This window comes from Rhinolophus hipposideros (assembly GCF_964194185.1).
Source record: "Rhinolophus hipposideros genome assembly, chromosome: 1".
In the NCBI taxonomy this organism is placed as follows: Eukaryota; Metazoa; Chordata; class Mammalia; order Chiroptera; family Rhinolophidae; genus Rhinolophus; species Rhinolophus hipposideros.
In genome coordinates, this window is record NC_138047.1 from 45,681,546 (window position 1) to 45,705,392 (window position 23,847).

General features: G+C 32.5%; 1 protein-coding gene across 1 annotated transcript; it reads left to right on the forward strand.

Moving 5' to 3' along the window:
* Positions 1–12,333: 12,333 nt before the first annotated feature.
* Positions 12,334–12,570, forward strand: LOC308499189 (guanine nucleotide-binding protein G(I)/G(S)/G(O) subunit gamma-13-like; the record flags this gene model as incomplete). The annotated part of the gene is made up of 1 exon (XM_081052167.1): positions 12,334–12,570. One exon carries the CDS (start codon positions 12,334–12,336, stop codon positions 12,568–12,570), a length of 237 nt encoding a protein of 78 aa, XP_080908293.1.
* Positions 12,571–23,847: the final 11,277 nt, after the last annotated feature.

Below are 23,847 nucleotides of genomic sequence, written 5' to 3' on the forward strand. Positions count from 1 at the left end.
ACATGTTGAAGTCCTAATCCTTAGTACCTGGAAATGTGATTTTATTTGGAAATAGCATCTTTACAAATGTAATCAAGTTAAGATGAAGTCATTAGGGTGAGCCCTAATCCAGTGTGGTAAATGTGCTTATATAAAGTAGAAAATACCACATGGAGACAGAGATACACAAGGGGGAATGCCATCTGATGACAGAGGCAGAGATTGAAATGCTGCAGAGGCAAGCCAAGGAATGCTGAGGATTGTTGCCAATTACCAGAAGCTAGGAAGGAGTAAGGAAGGATTTTCCCTGCAGGTTTCAGAGGGAGCATGGCCTCATCAATATCTTGATTTTGGATATCAAACCTCCAGAAATGTGAGGCAATAAATTTCTGTCGCTTTAAGCCATTATCTTTGTGCTAGTTTGTTACAGTATTCCTAGGAAAATAATATACCCTGTAAAAAACAGCTACCCTGAAATAGTCTGATGAGGTGATAAATATATTGTTCAGGCCTGGAGATAATGGGCCTATGATGCTGCTCAGGTAAAGTAAAGAAACAATTCTGGACCTTGAAGAACTTCCAGGAAGTCCCAGATAAGCAGCAATGGGTTAAGAAGGCTGCCATGGAAAAAGCCTCCTAGAACTGAAAAGGCTCCTTGAACTGAAAAGGTCTCCTTGGCCCTGACTGTAACATGGTATTACTGGTACCCGAAGTGACTAAAATTTGTGGCAGATTAGCAAAAGTGATGAGTGGACTTCATGTCTGTGACGTAGCAACCTTACACTAAATTCCAGTGCATCTGGTGACGATAATTATTAAAAGTGCTTCAAGATGCATTAATGAAAATTTCCCAAGTCCTGTCTTCCCTTCTTCCTCTCAGTAATTGCAAGTTTGAGAAAGGGATTATGGACAACTGGCATTTCTTCATGCACATATTTTCAGAGAGATTGTTTTCTTGACAGATTTTATCTTTTCTGTACTCCTTTGTTTGTATTTATCTAATAATGGGTACAGGGATGATTTTACATTTATATTGTTTCTACTGATTTGCACGGAGACTCATTAGTAATCTAATCTTTAACTCTTGGGTTTAGTTTTTGGTATACATTCATGCTACTTTTCTGAATGGCAGGTGAACGATAGTACCACTTACAAAATTTCTTCCTCAGATAATGTTATTCAGAAAATTATTTTCTCAGGAGACCTTTCAGAAATGATATTATAATCATAGCAGAAAATATTGAGAAAGATATATCGATAAGGATAACACAATGCTCTTATACTGCCATGTTCGTTCAGGATTGAAAGACCTATCTGCAATCGAGAGGCAGTGGTTTTTCAGATTTAATGTTCACATTTAAATTAATATACTACTAAATAATAGTAACTTAGATTATATTACTTTTCAATTTTTTTCTTATTCCTATTGTCAGTATAGTTTAATAGTGTTCATAACTGAAATGTTTAAAGTTTAAGGAAAAGGAGAATGCAAATAACATCTGTTTTTTTAAAAAAACAGAAAACAAGATGTCAGTCACAAATGACTTACAGGCAGTTTCTTTTGCAGAGACGGTATCCCATTAAATTCAACCACTTCATCTTTGAATTTAGGGGAAAAATTGACCAATGATTGACAAAAGACTTCCCCTGCATTATCTTATTTTATACTTACAAAAATCCTGAGGGAAGTGAAAATAATAATATCCCTAATTTTAGAAGATAAATTAAGGTGCAAAATATCTAGGACACTGCCAAGATCACATAGGCAGCTGGTGACAGGAGTAAGATTAGAATTCCTGTTTTATTCATTCACTTTTTAGCCATTTCTTTAATGGAAGTATTTAATAATACTAAATTAAATAATTAAATAATACTTTATTTAATAATAACCTATGTTCCTTTCCTGTTTGTAAAGACTTCTATTTTGATTGATATGGATATTTTGTTTAGGAGTGTGGATTGTTATAAATTAAACTTTTCAAATGCAAAGAGTGATTTTCATTGAAAATATGTCAAATTAGAAAATAAGAGTGAGAAAGCAAGAGAGTGTAAGGATAAGAGAGAGGGGTGGGGGTGGGGGAGACAGGGAGAGAGGGTGGGGAAGAGAGGAAAGAGAGAGAGAGAGAGAGAGAGAGAGAGAGAGAGAGAGAGAGAGAGAGAGAGAGAGAGAGAGAGAAACAGCCCAAAGAAGATACATGAGCTTTACGCAGTGGCAGTATAGTAGCCAATGAGGTTTATCCAAGGCACGATTATTGCTAATTGAAGATACATGAGATGATTTCTTAAGTCCTATTGGGGAAAAGTGAAATTCTCCTGCAGAAACAACCAATAGTCATTACCACTTCATTACTACCCAATTGAAAGGATATAAATCCTGAGCAATCCTCTTCCAAATGGAACAGCAGCACACACCCCTTCATCTCAGAACCCTGTAGGGTATCTTTTGTTGTCAACTCCTTTACCCTTGAATTACTAAAACTACTATGCCAAGAATCATTATATACTGGGGGTGCCAAAAAATTGTATACACATTTTAAGGGATGTTATCTTAAAATGTGTATACATTTTTTGGCACCCTCTGTGTGTGTGTGTGTGTGTGTATGTGTGTGTGTGTATGTTATATATATATATATGATGCCTTGTTCTTTATTCTTTAATTTCTGCCTCTCCTCTCTGTCTGTATGTCTGTCTATCTCTGTTAGTTTGTGTGGATGTTTGCTTAACAGTTACTTAGACAGAAGGAAAAACCCTTGTAAGAAGCCTGTTCCATACATCTCTTACCTTCTCTTTTTCTGCATCCTTATTTGTGGATATTTTATATTGATCTTTCTTCCAGTTGACTTCCTCTTTTTTGGTTATGTCTAATCAAATGTGAAAATAATCCATTGAGCTCTTAATTTAGCTAAAATGTATTTTATTTTTCAGTTGTTTATGGTTTACAATTTCGAATTCTCTATTGAAATTCTCAATGTATTTAACTCTATGAACATATTCAGTATAATTATTTTTAGAACTTTTTAAAAATAAATGTATTATTTCAGTCATGTTTTTAATGTCTTTTTTAAAAAATAGTTTTCTTGTCCAATTACTTTTAATTAAAAGCCAGTCATTATATATAAAAGTCAGAGCTTTCTACTGAAGAATTGCACTTGCTTCTTAGAAGTAACCAGGGGAAACAGACACACTACTTTCACAAAATTTCATTGATTGAGATCATTTGAAGCTTGTCTCTTGTCTCTATTAATAGATTAGTCTCCAGAAAGAACTACATCTATTTTTCCCCATTCTTTTGGATCCAAACCCACTGAGGATGTGTGGGTGGTAAGTTATCAGAAGTCCTTATGTATTGACAAACTCTGGACACAAATTTACTGCCCACCTTATTACACTATATAAATAGATGCTCTTTTTTCTTTTTCTAATCAAGATTTTAATAATACAATTTAAAAGATGCATCACAAATAATGAAACGAGGGAAATTAAAGTACCATTCCTCTACATTTGGTTAAGATAACTGGTTAGATTATATTAATATATTTTTCAGTTATAGTAAATATATACAATATTATATTAGTTTCAGGTGTATAACTGCATAATTAGACATTTATATATTTTAGGAGTACATAAATAAACATTTATATGTTTAAGTACTCATAAGTCTAGTACCCATCTGGAACCATACATAGATTTTACAGTATCATTGACTATATTCCCTATGCTATACTTTACATCCCCGTGATTATTTTTTTTTAATTAAAATTGATTGGGGTGACAATAGTTAATAAAACTGCATAGGTTTCAAGTATACAATTCTGTAATACATCATCTATATATCACGTTGTATGTTTACTACCCAGAGTCAGTTCTCCTTCCATCATCATACATTTGACCCCATTTACCCTCATCTATCACCCTTCTCCCCCCTTACCCTCTGGTAACCACTAAAGTATTGTCTGTGTCTATGAGTTTTTGTTTCTTTATTTGTTTGCTCAAACTCTTGAAGTTACGCTTTCTATAATTCACATATCACCTATTTGATAAATAGTAAAAAATGCTAAGTTCTCCTCTCTGCCTTTGTTTATTCTTCTGAATCATGATCCTATATATATATATTTTTATTTTTTATAAAAGCTCCCTGAAGCTTTCAAGAAGACAAATTTTCTTTTGTTCATATTTTCTAGTTGTCTCAGTAGGAGGGTTGGTACAAATTACCCTGTCTGCCTTAGTAAGGCAAAACTCTTTCTTATTGTTTCAAATCTCACTTTATCAATGATTCATTGAAAACTCAAATACAAGGTTTTATGAGTGCAACTTATACTAAATAAGAGTACTGTATTGATATTAATATTCTTCTGAAGTACTTAGTTTTAGAAAGTAATTCATTGTTGCTTTGAATATAGAAAGAGTGCGATTTGGTGACAGCTCTGTGTATTTGTGTAGAGTTTTGGGTAGAGGTAATGAATATGTGTTCTGTGACAGTAGACAATTAATATGTACCATCAGTTGACTGCATTGTTTTTTATTTGAAGAATAACCTCCACTCATTGTGCTTTATAAACTTAAAAATTTAATCTCACTTAACACTTATATGAAAGAATACTCAAACATATTATGTAGAAATAGTTACTTGTTATTCCACAGTATAGTACTTTGTTTTTAACTGTTTATTTTCAAATTTAGTTTTAAGCTTTTGTCTCATTCTGTTTTAATTAAATAAAAATTTGTCTTAAGTTAATGAAATATGTCTTATCCATCTTTATGTCCACATTGCTTAGCAGAACTTTATTTGAAGTTTGTTAAATTAATAAATGAGTAATGAGTGGATACAGAAAAAGACTGAGATGGTGTGTTAATTGCTCTAATCTCATGAGTGGACTTCCAAAATCAAAATAATACATACATTTCTCCTCTAAATGTCTGTTTTATTATTTATCAAAACTTACTTTCATCTATTTCTGGTTACACATACAAATGATAAACATTTCTGTTCAACAGTTTTTTGAGAAAGGCTTTGTTCCCATATATCCCAATATTTACATATATCATGGAAATATTAGAAGCATTTTTTTTTCCTGTTCTCTGTTAGAATAATGCTCTTGTTTTGATAAGAAATCTTAATATAAAGAAAAATCTCACACAGGAAAAATGGAAGTCTAGGAATAACATACATATACTTTATCCAGTATATATTTTTGTGCATTTGTTAAAAGCATAGGTTTGGAAATCAGACAAATATGGGTTCATATTTTAGTGTTGTAAATTCCTTTGAAACAGTTGTCTAAGTAGATCTACCTTTTCTTATCTGCGAAAAGGGATTAATAATAGTTCCTAATACATATGGTTGTTGTCAGGATGAAAGTCAATATACAGGTAACATTCTTAGTAGAGCTCCTGGCATAATGTAAGAAATATATGTGTATATACATATGTATATAAAATTAAGCAAGCTAAATTTTTAATATATATTAAATATATTAATAATAAATATATAATATAGAATGTAAGCCTCTATATAATTATAATATATAATATATAATTAAATATATATATTATATAATGTAAGCAATGTATATCATTTAGCAAACATATATATATATATATATATATATATATATATATATATATATATATATATAATTTAGCTTGCTTAATTTTCAAGTCTATTTCTTAATATGTTCCCATTCTGGGTTTGAAAATCTACTGAAATACTCATATGTGAGAGGTACAGTTGATTTAAGGCAACACTACTGTTCTGTCTTTGTTCTTGTGCTCTCAATTTACACTAATACTAGCCAAGACCATAAATGTTATTGTGATATTCATCAATCTGCTATCAATATTTTATTGTGGTTAGAAAGTATTTGTATATTAAATTATATCAGCTGCTCATTGACCCTAAATTATCAAAGTTCTTCACTCTGGAGTTTAAAAAGTACTATGAGATCACAATGAGTAGAAATTTGTCTTATAAAGTGTCATATTTCCATCCAAGTGTAATAAAATTAAATAATAATTCAGTCCTTCTCTTATGTATTTTTTAGCAATTTTTTTAGAGATTATTATTCAAGTTTTATAAGAAGCATCAATTTGGCAAATATGAAGACACCACCCTTGTAGTTAAGGAACCACATTTCCATTTAACATAGTATAAACACATTATCGAGTTTCTATTGCTATAGTAAATATAAAAATATATTTCTGTATTACAAAAGGTGGTTTCTCTATTCTAAACCAGTTGGTATTTGAAAATCACTTGATATTGTTTAAATAGTGCCAGTAGTGCAGTTTGATATCAACTATGAAAAGAAGAATGCTATTGCATTTGGAAGGTGTATGCAATCTTAAATGGAGAGTTATGAGGCCTGGCAATTAAGTTCGTGAACCCGTCCTAGAAAAAGTGTTACATATCTCATTGCTGAATATCACTACGGTCACCTTTGAAGTACTCCCCTTGGGAAGCTATGTTCCTAGTCCACCCTTCAAAGGAATTTTGGAGCTTTTTTTTCTGGAATGGCCATCAGAGCTATTGTATTACCCTTGATATCCTGAGTGTCATCACAATATCTTCCTTTCAATATTTCCTTTATTTTTGGATAAAGAAAGAAGGCATTGGGGGCAAGATCGGGTGAGTAGGGAGGCCGTTCCAATACAGTTATTTGTTTACTGGCTAAAATCTCCCTCACAGACAGTGACATGTGAGCTGGTGCATTGTCGTGATGCAAGAAACATGAACTTTTGGAGAAAAGTTCAGGTTGTCTAACTTTTTCACACAGACTTTTGAGAACTTCCAAATAGTAAACTTGGTTAACTGTTTGTCCAGTTGGTACAAATTCTTAATGAATGATCCCTCTGATGTCAAAAAAAGTTAGCAACGGTGTAGTAACAAGTTCGCGAACCTAATTGTCAGAACTTCGTGTAATAGAACCCACCTACTGGGTCAATTTACTAAGTTAACTGTTGATACATTTTATAGCTGATGACTCATTCAGTCAGGGCCATCTAAGAAGCACAACTTTTCAAAATTACACATTTGATATGTAGAAAAAGTTAAGGTAGAGAACTGACAACATCTGTTCTAAAAATTCCTGGCTAAAATCTTATCCTTCATGCTTTGTAGTGTGTGACTCCAGAAATTCATTTATGCATGTGGGCATTTGAATATACTTAAAAATGTTTCAAACTTTAGGAAAAAAAAAATGTGTTTGCCAGACGGTATTCTTTTAGAGAAAGGGTGGTTTCTCTTTGGGGAAAGAATATGTTATGTTTTTCAAGTTTCATAACAAATGTCTTAACCTGGTATGCAATTAATTATATTGCCCTTTTTTTTCAATTGGGTGCACATAATATGCCCATTCTAGAAGCTTACCAGATAGTATAATCCAAAATGTTATTGATCTTCTCTCAAAACCTGACTAAAATAACTGAGGTTCCTGGAGAGATATGCATGACATGAAAATATGTTTGGTAGATAGTGTTTGCACAAAATCAAGATTAAAATTTTATGATCAGAAACATGGAATTAAAACAAACGAAATTATGTATAGAAAGAAAGAGGAAAGCCATAAAGACATGTCTAATTTGTCTAAATGTAGACATTTAAATGCTTAATATTCTTATTAAATATTTTTATGTCACTAGACAGCAAAAAATGAGTCGCAAACAAACAAAATGCAAACTTATGACAAGGAGAGTCAATATTGATAACAGAACAAGAATTCCTTCCAATTGATAAGAAATAAATTAAACTAAGAGGAAAGCACATAATTGATAAAGGTATATTTCAAAATAAGTGAAATCAGTTTAGCATTAAAATATACTAAAAATTATTCAATCTCACTGCACGTCAAGAAAATGGAAATTAAAACATAATGTAACGTAGTTTGAACCAATAGTGTTAGAGGGAAATAACACAGTAACATCTATCACTGATGATGCCATGGGCAGAGGTATGTACTTTCAGGTACTTCCAATGGGAATATAAATTGCTATAACCTTTCTCGACAGCAGTTTGCCAAGGTTAAGATTCTAACTCCAGTAACAAGATCGTGTTACTCTCTCCTCTCCAATGGCAAAAATAGGTGGGTTAAAAATCTTTATACAGATATTTATTTGTGTCATAAACTCCAGAAATTTAGTAGCATTTGCCAACTTCAATTGTCTCCACTATAAATAAGTTTTGAAAAACTCTATATATGCACACATTTTCACCCAGAAATTCTACTTTGTGGATGTTAATTTCTAAAAACAAACAAAGAAACACACAAAACCTCATCTTTTTTTGTATTTATGTATATGTATGTATGTTTATAAATTCACATTCTCATATGCACATGTACAAGTACGTTTACTGAAAATTGTTTATGGAAGCAAAAATGAAAATGTCTATGTTATATCTATCTACTGAGAAATTATATATATGCATGTATGTACATCTTTGTGTGTATATTCATAAATAGTATTACACTTGTAGAGATGTCAAGAACAAATTTAAAAATATTAAATCTCTGTATAACTAATTTGTTTAAATATATCTTGATTATGCTCACATCTATATACATATAGATAGAGATTACATAAAGAAATTAACCTATTATGTGTATATTACTGGATATCCTTTTCAGTTGACAGATGGATACACCTCTTTGTTTATTACATGTTATTTTTTAATTACATGTATGCATAACTTTTAAGTATATATTTATGTTATAAGAAAAAAACAATATAATTTGAAAGATGTCAACAATTTAAAACAATTAAATCTCTATTCATTTATCTTTATGTTACCCTTATATACACACACGTATACACAAATAGATAAAACACATAGATGCGTGTGTATCCATAAAAGTTCATGATAATTCTGATTACTAAAAAGTACTTTATGTATTTTTTGCATATTAATTTAATAAACGGATCTGCCTCTATTCTAATCAAATAAGTTAAAAAGATGATGCACATATATATTTTTACATATACACATAAGCAATGTGGATGGTATGTGAGTGCATTAGATACACACACATATGCATATATACAATAAATAAAAATATATAAGCAAACTCATATATTGGTAGACCTTGGTGATAGTGACTTCTGGGAAGGGACTGAAAGTGTTTCAGGGAAAAAATTGTTATTTTTTTTCTGTATGTCATAATTAGTACTTGTAACAATAAGAATGTATTGTATCATTTGAAAATTGATTAACAAAAAAAGAGAAAAATGGAAATTAAATAATTTAAATTTTTAACAAGTGTTTTATTATGAGAGTTTCAGTATAGATTTATCTCAGGCCCTAAATTCAAGTCCCCAGAGCTCAAAGAAAGGCCCTGTAGTCATCCTAGTACTTTCAAGTTGTGTCTGGATACATATGAAAGATGCTGAACATGAACTCATATATATAATTGCTTTGACCAGGACACATTTCTTCAGCTTGAAATGAATCAAGCATGAACAAAATTACAATCTCAATGCTGATGCAACTTAAGTAGAGGAGGACGCCAGATCAGAAAGGTGCAGCCAGAAACTGGTGAAATGTATTCCACGTTAACAAAACACAGCTAAATCAGAAACTCAAGGCAGCAATTCATCATAAGACAAATCAGTTAATAATAACAGTAGTTACCAATATTTACTCAGTGCTTACTAGGGCTGGGGACTGCATTAAAAACTTTTCAGTAATTAAACCATTTATTTAAAGCTTAGATAATCTTCTGATGTAAGTACTATTTCTAATCTAATTTTGAATATGAGTATATTGAGGGAAAGAATTTAGACGATTACTCTAAGTTTACACAGCAAGTAGATATGGCTGAAATTCAAAGTCAGTATGATGACTGGTCTTATCTCACATTCACAACGGCCATATTTTAAAGTTTGATTCAGAGAATTTAGATATAGATTTTATTTTATTCATATGTTCCATATTGTGAATTATGTACTTTGAGTTTTTCTTTGAAATTATACTTCATTATTTTCCTCTAAAATGTATTCTGGAAATTAAAATTAAAGTATACATTGATGTTTAAAATCAGCAAAATATTATAGAAAAAAATTGTTTCTATTATTTTTCTCGGGAAAAAAAAGGAATAGACCTAATACCTAAATATACATAATTAAATGAAAATTTAATTCTCATTAAGTTTGTATTAACTATCTACTTCATATTTATTATTCTTTTGCTTGCAGAAGGAATGCTACCATTATATTTGCTGTATTTTGGTGTTTTAAAACATGTCTTCACTATGTATTATTACTGACGCCTACCTTCCAATAAATGGTCTATATTATCCTCAGTATAAATAAATCATAGCCCTTTAAAGAACTTGTTACTGAATACATTATCTTCCCAAACATATTTTGGCATTGTGTTAACATATACAGAGGGTGCCAAAAAAATTATATATATACATTTTAAGAAAGGAAAAAAAAACTGTATTATAATTGTAATACTCAATATATACCAATAACAAAAGATGAATACAAGTCACTTGTATACTTTTTTTTGGCACCCCTGGTATAAGCACCCATTTTACTTTTCATATTGAAAAGATAGAACATCTTCATAGCTAATTCAATTGCATCTGGGCAGATTGACTAAAATTAAAAGTCATTCTGGTTCATTTTTGGGGGGAGTAAACCTATTTGATACAAAGTAGAATTTGTGATACTCTTTCAACTACAGTTTTGAATTAACTTCTGGCTACTGATATCTAAATGGATCTAAAAATTCATACTTTTTTAAGGTATAGCAAAATATGAAACTGACCACTTTATGGGATGCAAGAGCAAAGGTCCAGAGGTCAACATTAAATGATCATAGTTAGATTTCAGTCATTCATTCAAAGCATAAAATCATGATTTCACATTTGTAAACAGTTTTTAAAGAGTTTTATTGTTGGAGATTTGGGTAATTAATTCATATGTATAACTGTTAGTCTTTATACACATCCTTCTATATATTGGAACAGGAAAAATATCTTTGCTGCTGTATTTTAACAATACCTTAAATGTGTATTATATTTTGGCTTAATTTTGACATATTTTTGGTTACACTTTGGGATTGAATTTTTATACTATATTTTCCTAAAAGATACTGTGGTAATAAATATGCTGGTTAATTAACTTAAGACCTAGTAAATAGTAAATATTATTAACTTCACTTGATAAAATACATATATTTTCTTAATTTAGTAGGAATTATGTAAAAAAATCTTTTTTTGCTGTACTTAATATGATATGAATTCTGGTGTTTCGTATTTTGAAGTTTAAATTTATTATAAAAAGCCTTACCTTTCAATGATGTTTATTGCCTTATAAAATTAAGCCAAATATAATAACATATTTACCTGGGAAATAAAATTAGATGATAAACACGTTTAGACATTTTCCTCATCCATAGTGGTAGTATTTTGTCTAGCTGTCATTTTACATAAATACTTATACTAATTATATCAATACATAAATTTTGAAAGAACAATTTGAAACAATTTTTAATAAGACCTTTTGATCTTTCTGTAGTTATTATTGAAGAGTAGTCTTCACTGATTAGAGAGTAAGTCATTTAATTTTGTGGGGTTCATAGAGGAAGCCACTGACTCTAAATGAACTGTTCTCCAATTGTAAAAATAATATAATCTTAGAAAAACAAAGAATAAAACGTAACTATTATTTTACTTATGATATATTCTTAAAAAGTGAGCTTTTCAGTTGGTAAATTAATTGACTTGTTTTAGGTAAATTTAAAATATGTACACTTGTTATCTTTTTATGTTATCTTTTTCGTGTAATAATTTATTCTTCAAATTATATTAGGGATTGAATAGGTCTTGTATGCTATGGGCATATGGGGTGCTAATATATATAAACATTTGTAACTATGTATGGTATCAGGTGGCTAATAGAATTATCAGGGGGATCGTTTCATATGTTATGTAAATGTCTAACCACTATGCTGTATACCTGAAACAAATTATAATGTTGAATATCAGCTCTAATTGAAAAAAAAATAAAGAGAACATGTAAGTAAAAAAAAAAAAATGAGGCATTAATAGAGTTAGTATTTTTTTTCTTTTCTTTTTCGAGTACTAGGTTACATGATTCAATTTGTTTTTAGAGAGATTAAAGAAAGGCAGGGATGTGGAAGTTAGGGGACAATGAAGAGAACTTGAAAACTAGAAGGACAATGAGGAGGCTAAAATGAGCCAGTGCAGCTGTTTTAATAAGAAGAAATCAATTTGACCTTACCCCTCATTTCGCCCTCTAGGTCACTTCACTGTAACTTGTCCCTTGTAATCACCTCTCCCTCGAGGTCACCGCCCAAGACCCATGTTAGCCACTTCCCAAACCCCCAAGGCCATGGAGGAGTGGGATGTGCCCCAAATAAAGAAGGAGGTTGAAAGCCTTAAGTACCATCTGGTCTTCACAAGGGAGATGCCATTCAAGACCATCCCTGAGACCCTCATGTGGATCGAGGATGCAATTCCCAAGGACCTCTTCCTGAACCCTGACCTGATGAAGAACAACCCATGGGTGGATAAGGGCAAGGGTGCCCCCCTGTGCAGCCCACATTCCCAGGCTCATGCCTCTTTCTGAAGACAGCTGTATAGGTGTGACTTTCATAAAAACTTTCCAGGGTGAAGATGGAGAAGGAGGAAGAGGAGGGGGAGGGAGAAGGGAGGAGGGAGAGGGAAGGGGAGGAGGAGGTGGAGGAGAAGGAGGAGAAGAAGAAGAAGGAGGAGGAGGAGGAAGAGGAAGAAGATGAGGAGGAGGAGGAGGAGGAGGAGGAGGAGGAGGAGGAGAAGGAGAAGGAGAAGGAGAAGGAGAAGGAGGAGAAGAAGAAAGAAAAAGAAGGAGAATAAATCAATTGGAATGTATTTTTGAGCTCTAGAACATTTTTTCCCTGATAACTGAGATTAAAGAAGATGAGAACATAGATGAGAAGTCAGAATTCTAACATGAGAACTATACAGATGGTGATATTAATGACTAAGATTCAAAATATAATGAGAATCAAGAATAAAAAAAATCTTTAGGTTTATAAAATACTGATGGAAATATATATTACTGTATTTGTGGCAATAGGACAGAAACTTTAGAACTTCTAATTGTGTTTTCCTACTGTCATTTAATCATCATCTGGGTGAATCTCCTGAATATGTTTTCTGTTTTTTTTTTTGAGAATTTTTTGGCCAAGTTTAAGAGCACCCCATTTCCTTTAAGAGCACCTCCATATCTGTTTGAGAAATGTCCTCTTCCCAATTGGATCTATTTGATGGGCAGTAAATGGCTGCTGTCATTTGATCATGTCTAGATCAAAGCAATGCTTTAGTACTGAAATCTGACACTTGAGCAAATGGGGCAAAATTTTAATTTTATTTGGCATTCTGTCTTATGGATTTTTTAGCTACGTCCTTAGGATTTACTTCACAGTCACTTGTCAAATGTATGTGTTACCAACATTCTTCCAAACATTGTGTTTAAGTTGTAAAAGTTTGTTTCTTGTATTGCAACCAAAAAGACTCCAATTGCTAGAGCTTCTTTTCGAGCACCAGTGGCATTGATCAGAAACTTACGTGGATATCAGGTTTAACTTAGCAAAGGAATTTTAGCACTGGATTGTTAGACTATGGAGCTCCTGAAAGATATGTTACTACTGCCTGATTCAGAGAAACGTAGAATTTAGAATTGCCTTAAAACAATTGTGAATGTTAAACATTATTTTAAGCTATGGGATGTTTTAAGCATTCAGAAAACTACAGAGAATAATACTTTTATTATTAATTATTTATTATTAATATTATTTATTATTAATACTTTTATTATTTTCACTCTCTGTAGAATGATTACCTAATTATTCCAATGTGAACTTTGGGAAGATAATCCTGCCATGGGTGTCTTGTTTCTGCACATCTTTGAGCAGTGACATAATTATAATATCTTTCTGCTGGACTATTCTTTTAAGCATGTTTTCATAGCAAAATATCTGGAAAGACATCATTCTTCATCTCTGTTCAGTGTGTTTGCATTGCTAGCATTTCCATTTGATGCTTTCTTAGAGCGTCCATTTCTCCCTTGAAATCACCTATCTAATGTTTCATGTTGTTTATGTTTTCCTTTAGAACCTTTAACTGTAGTTATTTAAAATTCCATCTGAAATAGTTCCAGCATTTGAGACATATATGGATCTGGTTCCATGACTGATATGTCTGTTAGGAATATGTGTTTTTCTTGCCCTTTCTAGGTCTCATGTATTTCTGTTGAAAGTTAGACATCATTTGCAGGACAGTGAGAAGTGAAATACAGAGATCCTATGTCTGGAAATGTTTTTCTTCTGTTGTGTCTCTAATGTAGGGTGTGAGATAATCTAATTTGGAGTTCAGTTTAGTTTGAGGTTTATGGCTTCTATAGTTGTCCTAAGTGCACCACCTGCTTCAAATTCTTCTAGTGATACCTTGTGTTTAGTGTGTGAGATGGTTTGCTAGAAGGTTTTGTTTTCTGATCTTGCTCTCCTTTTGGCTTTTATTCATTGTGCTATGCCTCAGAGAGGATCTGTCTTTCACATTACTTCAACACAACACAAAGTACTTTAAAAGAGAGAGAACTTCTTAGGCATTCTCTGTTGTTCTAATTAAGACTGTGTCAGATAGTTTGTGTATCTTAGAGTCTTGAGGGTGTGGCCTAGTGATTTTGATTCTTTTTTGGCATACTTCTGAACCTAGCATGTATTTCTTTTCTCTCCTCTAGTTTTTCTTTTTGTTTGTTTGTTTTTTTCCTTCTTCCCTTCCACAGGTGCAATGAGATTTCACTCATACACTATGGGCAACAGTCCTGTCACTCCTTCTTCTACATATTAAAGCCTTTGTTTGATAGAGGAGATGTGAGAGAAGAGTCCAGATGAATTTCTTGGTTTTTTTGTCAGTGACTTTTTATATTACAAATGTCAAAATGTTTTCTTTAATGCTCCTCCCCCTTTTTTGACCTTTTTACCTAATAATTACTGAACAAGAAGAAAATGATTTGATAATATTTATGATGAAAGGAATAGACATATTAATAATTGGCGTGGTCTCTGCTACCGATGAATTCACATTTCATCATTTCTACAAATCCACCTTATAATTTCGAAGTTATTATGGGACATCATTTTTAATAAGAAAGCCACAGCATAAAGTGATGTATGACTGTTTCTTGAAATTATATATTGACTGTGATTACCATTATCAGTAGTCATTATAACCTCATTATACAGCTATAATACCTAAATAGATCTTGATTTAGATGTGATTTGATGATATTTACACTGTTTTTTAATATGATACGTTACAAGTCACCTCACATCTTCAACACTGAGTAAATGTTAGGCAGCAGTTTTCAGACTTAAAATATTCATCATGTTTCTTTGAACTTAACTTTTGCCTTAAGGAAAAGAGACATTAAATCTCCCAAAGAGTCCTTTCTTTGGTATGTCTTAAATGTGATAACGGATTTAAGTTAATTCACACCCATGTTATAAGAATCCATATTCAAAATCATTCAAGGCACTGGTGAATTATTATATTATTTCTATAAAGTTTTGAACAACACAAACAAATGTAATTTGCAATACTGCCAAGATTTGAAGTTCAGAAATATTTGGCATCAGCTTAGGATATAAACTGAGGGAACAGGTGATGAGAACCACTTTCAAAGTTGAGAAGGTGCTATAACCAGATCAGAACTATATGCAAATAGTGAGCAGGGTGGTATTGTTTCTTTTTAATAATCTGTGTGCTTCCCCTTGCGTCACGTTCTCTATCAGTATAGGCTAGTTCAGTGCTTTTTAAATACTTTACACATCAAGACTCCTCTTTAGTACCAGAAAATAATTTTTAGTGAGATCATATAAAATAATTGTTCTTTTATATCCACTGAATGAGACAGTACATAATGCAAAATATTATGACTACAGTAATACTGTATAACTGGCATATGGTTTCTTAATCACTATGGCACTTAAAGGTATTTTAAAACAACATTACGCACATATGTGAGAAATACTTCCATTCTACAGACAATACTTAGAATACTGTAATGACTTGTAAACCTCCCTTAAGTGATGCCTCAGCTTTTCAGAAGTCTGAAGTATGGCGACTGCTGATAGTACTACGAGTTTTTATTAAGTAGCTAATAATTCTACTTAATGTTTTCTCCTCTGCACAATGGAGAAACTTGTAGCTACCCTAAAATTTTCACAAAATATTTTCAGGATCACATAAAATAATATATATACAATAACAGTGAACTTTGAAAAATTCCAGAAAAATGTAGTCAAAACTCTTTATACATTGAATTCATTTTATAAAATATTTGTACAGTTGCTTGCACTGCTTGATGTTGATAATGAAAAAGCATTGTGGGGTAGCCACAGTTTGACATTAGAACATTGTTATTTTAGCGATATTCAGAAGCAGTAAGGTTCTTCTCAATATCTTGTTTTCTACTATTGAAGCTGAGCCAAATGCAAAGATCCTTCTGGAAGTCAATGGGAGTTCTGAACACAAGCCAAAGCAAGATGAGAAATATGAAACAAAATGAGAAATTGGACTGAAGTCAACAGTTTAAAAGATGAAAGTAAAATTTTCTGACATGTTCCCCCTAATGGTAGATAATTATATATTGTATTTTAGATGATTTTCAGAGTGCCTTATTCATTCATCAGTCAGTGCACTTTATAACCTTTGAATGAGATTACTGTATTGAAGGACTTGTCTTTTGAGTTCAATTAACTTTAGTGTGGATAACACAGGTACCATTGAAAGAATTAACCCACTGCCTTTCATGGAATTTATATGGGAGGGAAAAGGAGCATTTAAAAAAGTGTATGAACCACAATTCAATTTCCTTTTACGATTCTAAAATATTTTCTCTGATAGATATTAGGGAAAAATTTATCTTTCTTATTGTCAAACATTCCTTTCCCATCCTCATTTTTGCTTTTAAAGCCTTGAACTTCTTATATAAAGTTAGGAGAAAAGGACCTAAAATCTAAAGCACCAAACTTTTTTTTCAATGACATTTTTGGTATTCGACATTGTTTTTTTAAAACATATTTTGACAGTTTTCAATTATAGTTGACATACAAATTTATATTAGTTTTAGGCATGCAACATAGTAATTAGACATTTATATAACTTATGAAGTGATCACCCCCATGAATCTAGTATTCAATACCATACATAATTATTATAATATTATTGACTATATTCCTTATGTTATAATTTACATCCCATGACTCTTTTGAAACTATCAATTTGTACTTCTAAATCCCTTCACATTTTTCACTCATCCTCCCAAACTCCCTCATATCTGCAACCATCAAAATGTTTTCTGTTACTGTGAGATTCTGTTTTGTTTGTTCTTTTATTTTGTTCTTTAGATTCCTCATATAAGTAAAATTACATAGCATTTTTCTTTCTCTGCTTCACTCCACTCATCACAATACCCTCTAGGTCTATTCATATTGTTATGATAGCAAGATATAATTCTAAGTAATATGGCTGAGTGATATTCCATTGTATATATGTACCATTTTGAATATTGTGTGCCAATCTCTTCTGATCTGCAAAGTTTCTGTTGAGAAATCAGCGGATTTTCTTTTGAGAGCTCCCTTGTAGGTAATTAACTGCCTTTCTCTTGCTGCTTTTAAGATTCAGTGTTTGTCTTTAAACTTTGGCATTTTAATTATGATGTGTCTTGTTCATGTTCGTCTTGTTTGGGAGTCTCTGAACTTACTGAGCTGTGTGTTCATTTCCTTCACCAGGTTAGGGAAGGTTTCTGTCATTTTTTTTAAATAGGTTTTCAATTCCTTGCTCTCTCTCTTCTCTTTCTGGTAACCCTATAATGCAAATATTTGTATGCTTGATGTTTAGCCACGGGACCCTTAAACTCTCCGTATTCGATTTTTTTTTTTTTTCTGTTCTGATTGCATTTTCTGCTACTTCTTCTTCTAACTCGCTGATTTAATCATCTCCTTCATTTAATCTACTGTTGATTGCCTCTACTGTATTCTTTATTTCAGTTATTTTATTCTTTATTTTGGATAGGTTCTTTTTTATCTTTTCTATCTCAATTTTTGTGTGTCCTATCTCTTTATTGAAGTTTTCTCTGAGATCATTGAACCTCCTAATAACCAGTGTTTTGAATTCTGCATCTGGTAGATTGCTTGTCTCCATTTTGTTTAGTTCTTGTTCTGGAGCTTTGTTCTGCGGTTTTACTGGGGACGTATTTCTTTGTCTCCCCATTTGGCTGCCTCCCTCTGTTTGTTTCTACATATTAGATAGAGCTGCTATGTCTCCCTGTCTTAGTAGAGTGGCCTTCTGTAATACATATCCTGTGGGAGTTCAGTGGTTCAGTCTCCCTGGTCACCTATGCCGGGTGCTGCAGCTATGTCTGTGTGTGAGTTGTGTGTGCCCTCCTATTGTAGGTGAGACTTGGTTGCTGTTTGCACATCAGTAAGAGGGATTAACACTCAGGCTTATTAATTGTAAGAACTGGCAGTGACTATAGTGGAGGTACTATTGTGCAGTGGCTGATCCTACCAAGCAGAATTTGCTTTATCAGGACTCTGGTTCCTGCCCAGTCTGTCTTTTGGGTGTGTCATCTGTGGAGGTGGCCTGGTTATGCTCTGGCTTGTTCTGAAGCTGGTCAACGAATGTGCCAACTCCTGGTGCCTCCTGGGTGGGGCCCTGCCACAGGCCAAGTTCAGCCATAGCCTATACCATGCCTGGGGCCACCTGGAATGGGGTACAAAGAAATCCGCAGATAAGTGCAATCTGTACTGGGCCTGGGTATGGTTGGGAGAGGCTAAGCCTTGCCTAAGGCTTACTGCTACAAATGCCAGTCTTGGAGCTGCTCAGCAAGAGGTATGGGCACAGATGCTGCTTGTGTAGAGTTTGTGAACCTTAGAGAGATTTTAGAAAACTCTGCAGCATGAGCCAAGACAGGCCATTTGTATGGAAAAGCCACTGGAAGCAGCTTAGGTGAGCCTGCAAGTTGGGTGGGTATGTCTCAGAGAATCACCAGGTTGGGGCAAATGAATAGTGTTAGCCAGGTTGATGGAGACTCAGATGTGGCAGCCTCCTATATCTGCACCCTGGGAGAGGGTAGGACTTAACAAAGGAACAATGGCTTCTGCCAGCACTTCCATCTGGGAGTTTCCTGCTCTTCCAGACCTTTTCCGAAAGCTAGACTACTCAGTTCTACTCTATATATCCCGGCACCTTTTGAGCTGCTATACTAGCACTGGAGCTCAGAGCAAGTGAGTCCATCAATGAATAAGTTCATGTGCCGGCCCTTTAAGAGGAGCACTTGGGACTTCAGCCAATCTTTGTCTCACTCAGCCACAATCTTCACTGGTTTCCATAGTCAGAATGTGGGGACTTGTCTTCCTGACACTGGAACCCTGGGTTGAAGAACCTGGTGTGTGGCTGGGACCCCTTGCTCATAGTGTGGACCTCTGCAGTTGAGATATCCTTCTTGATATTTAACTGTCAAACATGGGTGTGGAATCAACTTGTTCCTCATCTCTGCCCCTTCGATCAGTCTTGATGTGGCTTGTTCTGTATATTATCACTTATAAGACTTTTGTTTAGCTAGTCTTCAGGTGATTTTCAATGATGGTTTTTCTGTAGTTTGGTGGTAATTTTGATGTAAACATGGGAGGAAGCAAGCAGAATATTTATCTAGTCTACCATCTTGGCCAGAAGTTTTCATGTTTAATTATAAGGTGGTGATAATATGGGGAAGCACCCTGATTTTAATTTTCAACTTTCTTAGTGTCATAGAACTATTTAAAATCATTTCACACCTGTTATGCATATTTTTCAGGAGGACATCGTATACAAAATTAAGTTCTCATTTTACATTTTCTAGTTGTTCCTTAGTAAGAGAGTTATTACCATGAGTTGCTGGAGTAAAGACCCTTTGAATTTGCCTTGTCTGTGGATCCCAGGAACATATAAAACATCAGCTACTCTTGGCTAGCATTTAGGCATAGTACAAAGAGCTGAAGAAGCATGGCATACTTTGGGAGAAAAATCAAGATGAAAAAATGTGAATTACATAGGAAATTAAATAAGGGATAGTGGACATTTTTAATATGTCATGGGGGGGAAGAAGAAGAAACACACTTAAAAACTATTTTTAAAAATTTTTTCTATGTAGGATAGAATGTATTTCTCTTAATTTTATAATGAATGGGAGATGAAGACAATGTAATGCAGACAATATATTTGAAAGAAAGATCCAGGCTAGGATTGTGAACACTTCAGTGTAAACAATCCAATCTTGATTTATCAGTAATGTAGGTATAAAGTTTAAATTCTACATTTATTATTAGTAAATCACATAAGTGAAAAGAAACATAATTCTCATTTTATTTGATTTTTTTCTTATAACAATAACATATACTCACTATTGAAAATTTGAAAAAATATAGATAAGATTAAAGTAAAAATTAATGTTTTCTCATAGTTACATTACCTAAAGACAACCATAATTAACATTTTAATGCGCTTTCTTTTGGTATTTCTAAACAGTTTTTTTTTTTTCCATAGTTGAATACATACCGTGTGTGGATAGTTCTATCTTTATCTTTATGCTTACTACATTTTGATGGGTTTTTATAAAAGCGTCCCACTATCTTAAAAATCTTTGGTACATTTTTGTTGATACTACGTGTTTATAACTCATAAGCGTTTATACTTATAGGATACTTTTAATTTGTAATGATTTATTTAGACTTTGATTTCATTTTATATTAACAACTCATTGAATTAGATAAGGTAGGGATTATCATCTCCATGTTTTTTTAGAACTGAGACCTAGGAATCTAACTATCTTGATAGTTTGATCTAGGTCTTCCAAATTTTTGCTGTATGCTTTTCTTTCAACATGGTGAGATACTTTGCTGTTACTTTAATTATTTCAGCTCTCTGGATGGTATCCATATGAAATATAATTTATACTGAAAAATATGTCAGAGGTTCAAACATGTATTTGTACTTTTGAATGAAAACAATATAGTGAAAAAGGAAAGGATTTTGGCTTAACATATAATAATTTGCTTCCAAAATCTATAAATCCTGAGTGTATTTTGGTCTGTTTTAAAAACCACCGATCAAATACTAATAAAATGTTTTGAACAACAGCAGCCAAAAAGTTATTGACAGTTTTTCATTGTTGACATCTTTCCAAGCAATTTACTCTCCTTGGCAGAACACAGGAGGCAGTTCTACTCTTTGGTGACTAGCTAATGTTTTAAGCATACATCTCAATCTTTTTCTTACTTCAAATGAAAATGGAAATAACTGCAAGTTTGAAAAAGGGGCAGAGTGTTGAAGAGCTAATTACACTTTGGATAAAAAGTTCATAAAACTGTTGTTTCAAAGATATTAAGCAGGTTGTCCACATTTAGCCCATATTTTCATATTAAAACAAAACTAAGGGACCATAACATCTGTCATGATTGCCACAGATGCAGCTGAGATGAACTTCAGGTGATGAACATTTTTGGGACTTATGCAATACATTTTTCTATTATTTTTAAATGATTAGTGCATAACATAATCACAATGTTCTAAAATTATCTATAATCTTTATTTTTTAAAAAAATATTAGTGATTTTATTAAGACAATTAAAAAGTTAAATTTATTACTTCATTGTTTCTATGAATGATAGAAAGTCCTGTGTGTTATACATCATAGAATTATAAGAATTTTAGCAGAGTTGAGTTGAGAAATAAGAACAATTATTGGATAACAAAGGGAATAACCAGTATCATGATAGTGGGGACATTCAAAATTCAGTAAGTCACGCAGGATCATGTCTGTTTCATAGAGGTATTCTGATATCTAGGACATATCTGACTCTCAATAAATACTTATTGATTAAATGAATGAATGCATGTATTGATCCATCAAGTCTACATTCCAAGAATTTCTGGGATTCTGAATTGATAGTGTTTGATACTCCTTTCAATCTTCATTCAGTATTTATTTATTTATTTATTTATTTATTTATTTATTTATTTATTTATTTATTTTCCTTCCTTCCTTCCTTCCTCCCTCCCTTCTTTCCTTCCTTCCTTCCTTCCTTCCTTCCTTCCTTCCTTCCTTCCTTCCTTCCTTCCTTCCTTCCTTCCTTCCTTCCTTCTCTCTCTCTCTCTCTCTCTCTCTCTCTCTCTCTCTCTCTCTCTCTCTCTCTCTCTCTCTCTCTCTCTCTCTCTCTCTCTCTCTCTCTCTCTCTCTCATTGACAGAAGAGGCACACTTTATTTAGGATAACCAAAATAAATTGGAGCAGTTATTTTGATTAAGGAAATGGAAGAAGAAGTTGAAGTAAGAAAGGGTGTAAAGTAATAAATGTGGTGCAGTAAGGAAATGACTTCTGTGAAAGCATATAGAATTAAATTACTAAACTAATCCACTGCCCATGTTTATATTATTCTATTTTTCAAAATTTGTGTGGTTTACTAAAATTTATCCATGTACTAAGCCCCTGGAACAACTCAACATATCATTTTTACTTAAAAAGTCTAAAAGCTATGTTATAATTTTTGCAGTAGGACTCTGCATATCTGAATAAAATTTATGAAGCATTGAATGCCAAAGATTTCTTTCAAGATTCTACTAATAATATGAGTTCAATGAGTAGTGTTGACAGAAAAAAAACATATTGTTTATTCCTTGCCTCTATTTGACTTTGTGGTTTTTGGTGGTGACACTATTACGATTTTGAACAAGCAAACAGAAAACATTGAAAATAAAATATCAAATGAGAATTCAACCCTCCTATCAATATGTCCTTTAATACAGTATTCCTTGAAGAAATCTTTGATAAATAAATGTCATCTAATATCTTCTTTTAATCTGGTCAACGTCATTAGTACTTCCAGTAATAATGTTTCCAAGAATGGTTCTATATGGAACAGTGTATGGAATTGTACCAAGCCAAAGGAGCTTATCACACTGGGGACAGGAAAAAGCAGACTACAATATGTGATTCTATATATTTAGTGAAAATATGCTGTGTTACAGAATGGAGCATATTTCTCTGTCTGATATGAATGTAGACATCCTTCATACTCTTTAAGTGTTTCATATTTATTGTATAATATGTATTATGATTACTTTTGTAAAATTTTATGTATTAGCCATGATTTTGGAATAAACCAAGAGTAGTCAAATGCCACATTGTACACTGTACAGATCTAAAAATTAATTTAATTTTTGACTGTTTAAAAATAAAATGTGAGATCTGGGGTTAAGCAAAGGAATAAAAAGCCTTGTAGAAGAAAATGGAGTAATATTTTCTAATGAAACAAGGTAAGGCTTATAGGTAAACATATTATTAATGAATATTATGAAATGTCATTTACTTTATCTTTTGATAATCTGAGAAGAATATTTATTATTTTTTAAAAAATAGTTTTAGTATTTTACTGGAAACTTTTGAGATGCCTTAGCCAAAAGTGTGCTCATTTCTCTAGTTATCAAAATCAATGACTGGTTAAATGTTAATTTGGCAAATAGTAAGTGTCTTCTATGTGTAAAACATTATGTTAAGCACAATCCTTTCTTTCAGAACATCAGAGTCTGTTGAGAAAAATAGATAAAACTATGACATTTGTTTTGTTATTTAGCAAAACAATTTAAATACTCTAATGAAGATTAATGTGCTATAGTAGTAAGTAGTAGAAAGTGACGTTTTTTTTTGTGATAGATTGGATTAGGTTTCTTAAGTGTGATTTTTAATTGACTTCAAGGAAGAATAAGAGTTTAACTTTTCAGTAGATCAGGTAGGAGAAGGGGGGACTGTTGTAAACAGAACAGCA